The sequence below is a fragment of the Labeo rohita genome, chromosome 9, assembly GCF_022985175.1.
Source record: "Labeo rohita strain BAU-BD-2019 chromosome 9, IGBB_LRoh.1.0, whole genome shotgun sequence".
NCBI classification, from domain to species: Eukaryota; Metazoa; Chordata; class Actinopteri; order Cypriniformes; family Cyprinidae; genus Labeo; species Labeo rohita.
Genome location: NC_066877.1, coordinates 41,030,989 through 41,036,323, shown reverse-complemented (window position 1 = coordinate 41,036,323; position 5,335 = coordinate 41,030,989). Strand labels below are relative to the sequence as shown.

Below are 5,335 nucleotides of genomic sequence, written 5' to 3'. Positions count from 1 at the left end.
AAATCATCAAACAAAAATTGGAAAAATGTATTTGTTATAGAAAGTTTCCAAACCATGACAGACAGATAGATAGATAGATAGATAGATAGATAGATAGATAGATAGATAGATGTACATAGTGCCTGCACAAAATCATTAATGTTTTGTTTGTTGACAGAATCTTGCATATTAGATGTGGATGAAATGCTTTTATTGCTAGTTATTTTTAGCACATCATTAAACAACATGGATTTAAATATGTATTTCACCAAGAATTCAACTCTGGATGCTGCCTATGTATGTTTTATTATTTGTTTGTGAGGTTCTATGGATTTTTTGTAATTTCATTATGAACAGGGCTTTTATTTTGGAGTGGAGGTGTGACGTCACGTGGCTGCGCTGCGCTCCTGCATCTGTGGTGATTCGGCTTAAGAAAGTTTAGTGTTTTAAAGCGCTGAAAGTGTTAAACAAACCGTTCAGGTATGTCACTCTAATGCATTATCTAAAGTCAATGCACGTTAATTGTGTGAGTAAAGCTCATCCACACATGAGTAACAATAGGTGCGTGTCGTTTCGTTCACTTTATCGTGAAGCAGTTTATGTTAGAGTTCGCTCACTGGCAAACATCCCTGCGTCTTAATGTGATTACTATCCAACCTATCTGCCTTAAATAGTATTGAAAGTTACTAATATCACATAGAATTGAGAATGGTAGTGTACTAGTGTGCACATTGGGACGCAGGCGGTGACAAGAGAAGCTGAGCTGTTCGAATCTTAGAGTTAACTCAACCAAATGATTCGCTAAATGATTCGCTAAATGATTCAGTGTTTGGAAGCGTTCGATTCACCGCACGTGATGATCAAAATGAAACGAGAAAACAAACTTTTAAAGGGAAGGTTACTTTTTAAAATGTACAGATTACAAAATACATGCATACAAGTATTTTGTAACGTATTTCGTTAGGTTACTTAATTTTAGTAACACCTAAGGTAGGGGGCATATCAACTTTTTTTGTCTTGTTTTCATGTTAACCACCTTTAAAAATGGGTGGCTTTAATGCATTTAAAACAATTATAAATAAATGTATGAAATGTATATGACATGTTTATAGTTTGTTTATTCTTCCATTCACTCCTGAAGAGACTAAAAGCTGATTGAGATGCATTCAGAGAATTAGTTTGTATTTACTTTCTAATGATTGTTGTCATTCTAAACATAGCATTATAAAGATGGCGTTTATTAAAGAGGAGAATGAAGACATGAAGATTGAAGAAGCATTCAGAGTCAAACATGAGGATACTGAGGAACAAACGAAGATGGCGTTTATTAAAGAGGAGAGTGAAGACATGAAGATTGAAGACACATTCAGAGTCAAACATGAAGATACTGAGGAACAAACCGGTTAGTTTTCTTTCTCAAAGCTGAACTCACTCATTTGATTCTAATTCAAATGTCCAGCTCTACAGAAGTGAATGGTATTTTTAAGGAATGAGTGTCCTAACAGGGTCTTTTACTGGGTCAGAAAGGGTCTTTGGTTTTTTATTTCTTTGCCGGGAGGCAAACATATCAAAACACACAAGGAAACGCATTGTGAAAAAATACCATCGGCAATCACAGACATTCGCATTCGGATGGGATTAGTTTTCTCAGAGGATCACTGAATTTGCAGAAAAACAGTAGGTAGATTGCTCTGGAATTATTACAGAGGTTGTGTGAGAAAAACAGACGTGGCAGATTCGGACAGGATTAAAATCACAAAGTACATCTGTGAAACACAAATTTCTTTAACGACCCCCTGTAAAACTAGTCCTGTCTGAATAGGGCTAATATCCACTCTGCAAAAAATGTTTTTCTTACTTAGCTTTTTTGTCTTGTTTCCAGCCAAAATATCTAAAAATTCTAAAATCAAGAAGGATTTTCTAGACAAGCAAAAATGTTTGTCTTGTTTTCAGAAAAAAACAAGTCAAAATTAAGTGAGTTTTTGCTTACCCCATCGGCAGATTATTTTGCTATCTAAATAACATTGAATATGCATATTTAACTACACAAAATGCACTGAACACAATCATAAATAATGGCAAAATAAGATGACTCACAGCAAATGCCTTAATAATAACTTTGAAAGGAGGAAGTCTTTGGATTAACGAATGCCCATAACATGAACGATCTGTCTCTGATTCAGTCTCTTTGTGATAACATCAATAAAGGAATTTTACTGATGAGGTTATGTTCTACTTTCTTGCTATTCCTCATATGACCACAAGAGGTCGCTTGGCTACATGATGTTATACCTGGCAATGTCAGGACAGTGAGTGCTTCTGTTCAACAGTCCAAAAGTCGTCTAATAAAGCGCATCCGTTCATAATAAAAAAATAAGTACTCCACTTGACTCAGGAGGGTGAATAAAGGCCTCCTGTAGTGAATTGATGCATTTTTGTAAGAAAAATGTCCATGGTCCATGCAGTGATGCTGGAATTGGTCAGTGTGCCTAACAGGTGCTCTACACTTTAAATTAACTACAGCGTAGTTATCTATATAACACCCAGGTTTTTAGTTGTAGACAAACAATATTTTTGGTAAAAAACAAAAAAAAACTTACTGTACTCTTCACATCCATCCATTGTGATCAAGATGGGATAGAGATTTTTTTTTGCTCTTTTGTCTTGTCAGAATTAGTACAGAAAAATGACTAGCCATCCCATATTTGGTATCTTAAGTACACTTTGGTCTTTTAACTTGGAGAGCTGTGTAGTTTGTTGAGGCTGTGAGGACATAAAACAGAGTATCGTTGCCATAATAGTAAAATAATATAAGCAGAGAACCTACTACTGAGCCCTGTGGCACTCCATACTTGTGTTTGATAAGACATCATGTCATCATCTGAGTTGTTGAAAAATGTAATGGCACTTGTAGAAAGATATAGACGTGCCTAAATGTTTGATGTCTTTTGTTCTGTGCCATTGTTAACTTGTATTTGTCTCTTCACCCCAGACCTGATGGCGATGAAAGAGGAAAGTCAAGAACTGAATGAAACGCAAGAGAAAGACCATCATGATTTCACAACTGGAGAAAAATCGTTTAGTTCCTCACAGACTGAAAAGACCTTACGAAAAAGAGCTAAAAAAACAGAATCTGTAAGTGACTTCTCCTGCCAGCAGTGTGGAAGGAGTTTCAGAAATAAAGAAAGCCTAAAAATCCACATGAGCATCCACACTGGAGAGAAGCCATACACCTGCCCTCAGTGTGGAAAAGGTTTCACTCAAAACGGAAGCTTTAAAAGGCACGTAAGACTTCACAACGGGAAGAAGCCGTACACCTGCAAACTGTGTGGAAAGAGTTTCACAACAGAACTTAACCTAAGGTATCACTCCAACAGTCACACTGGAGAGAAGCCATTCACATGTGATCAGTGTGGGAAAAGTTTGAGACACAAAACAAACCTTAAACGACACATGAGGCTTCACTCGAGAGAAAACTGTTTTACGTGTCATCAGTGTGGAATGATTTTTACAGACAGTAAACACCTTGAGAATCATGTCACAAGTCACACTGGAGAGAAGACTTTCATGTGCCATCAGTGTGGAAAGGATTTTACACTTAAAGGAAACCTTCAGACTCACCTGAGAATTCACACTGGAGAGAGACCGTTCACCTGCACTCACTGTGGAAAGAGTTTCACATCTAATGGAAACCTTCAGACTCACATGAGAGTTCACACTGGAGAAAGACCTTTCATGTGTCTCGAGTGTAAAGAGAGTTTCACGTATAAAAGAGACCTGAAGCGTCATTGGAAAACTCGTTGTAGAAGTGCATTGCAGTGTACTAGGGTTAGGACTTACGACACTATATCAGCTGAAGAATCACGATACCAAGTAGTATCGTGATACACTGCAGTATTGTGGTAATATAATGACTGTGTCACAGAATCCTTCAACTGATCTGTACAAGATGGCTGATTCATTCAGGAATGAAGCAAACTATTGTTTTTATGAATGGCTCAGTGAATCATTCGCCAGTTTGTTTTAAAACACTTGAAAAAGCTAGCGAATCTGCTTTAACATTTTTCAGGAATGCACAGGCAGGTGTGTCACAATCCATTGAATAGAGTTGTAAAGGTAAAATTTCTCCTTTAAATGCGAATTCATTAACTAATTCATTCACTTCAGAGATTAAGTCTTCAAGATAGTCAGCTAGTGATGTACAGTAGATTTATATGTGCCACAAAATAAACCTATTGTCACTGGTTCCTCTGTTATTTTGCAGTGTTGCTTGAATGGGCCAGAACTGTTGCTGAACTCTTGTAAAGGGAAAAATCATCATCATTGATCTGAAGCTTCAACGTGTGAATGTAACGCTAAATAACGATGCTCTGATGTAGCACCTCTGTCATTGAATTCAGCACTCGAAATGATAATACTGTCCACCAGCCTCGTCTTACACATCAGGGTGCAAACACACAGTTCCCAGCAGTACACCTGAGTTATTTAAACAATGCTGACATGGTATGTTGAGGAGTGAATTCAATGACACGTGTGATTTTGTGTTTATAGGAAGTTGGATCAGATTCATATTCCGATTCCAATTCATTTTCATCTGGAATGTTTAACAGACATCTTCAGTCTTGTCAATATGATAGACACAGTTCATAAAACGTGTCTTTATGGTCAATTTGAAATTGACAGGTGTTACTTGAGTCACTCTGCAGGCAATCTAACTCCTTCCTCCAAGTTGTCTGTATTGTCTATAGGTGTTGATCCACCTAGTCCTTTGCGTTTCCTCTCGGTGTCTATTAGGGAGGTTTATTCAAAGCCATTGTATTAAGACCGTAACATAAACAAACCCTTTTTTGTTGTTTGTTTATTGACATTCCGAGCCATGTGCATTAAAACAGTTGATGTTCATACCTTTAGTTTGTGGACGAATGGTAGATAACTTTCTGTAGTCAACTTAAACAAAGGACAAGTTAAATATAACCATTTAAATAACTAATATTTTTTAAATAAAATGTAAAATAATTTAACTAAATTTCAATTTATGTGTTTTATGAATATAAAAGTAGAGATGTACATTTATGGTTTAGATCAAAGATTGAATATGTACAAACTTCCATAACTGAGGTTTAAATATAGACTTAATTCTCATATAATTATACATTACACACACACACACACACACAAAGTTTGGGACTGGTAAGAGTTTTTTTTTTATGTTTTTTGTTTGTTTGTTTTAAAGAAATCTTCTGACTATAAAGGCTATGTCAATATCAACATTTGAAGTGGATCAAAACCTTTCATCAAAGTTGTCCTAAAACCAAAACAATACCCGTTCATGTCTTAGGACAACTTTGATGAACTT

At 36.2% G+C, this 5,335-nt stretch overlaps 1 protein-coding gene across 2 annotated transcripts; it reads left to right on the top strand.

Annotated features, from left to right (window-relative positions):
• Positions 1 to 364: 364 nt before the first annotated feature.
• Positions 365 to 4,221, top strand: LOC127171049 (gastrula zinc finger protein XlCGF8.2DB). Of its 2 annotated transcripts, none has more exons than XM_051119469.1 (3): positions 365 to 459; positions 1,200 to 1,381; positions 2,972 to 4,221. In XM_051119469.1, exons 2-3 carry the CDS (start codon positions 1,210 to 1,212, stop codon positions 3,862 to 3,864), a joined length of 1,065 nt encoding a protein of 354 aa, XP_050975426.1. In that variant the 5' UTR covers positions 365 to 459; positions 1,200 to 1,209; the 3' UTR covers positions 3,865 to 4,221. The 2 variants fall into 2 exon arrangements, with proteins under 2 accessions (XP_050975426.1, XP_050975427.1); XM_051119470.1 differs by lacking the exon at positions 365 to 459 and adding an exon at positions 780 to 969.
• Positions 4,222 to 5,335: the final 1,114 nt, after the last annotated feature.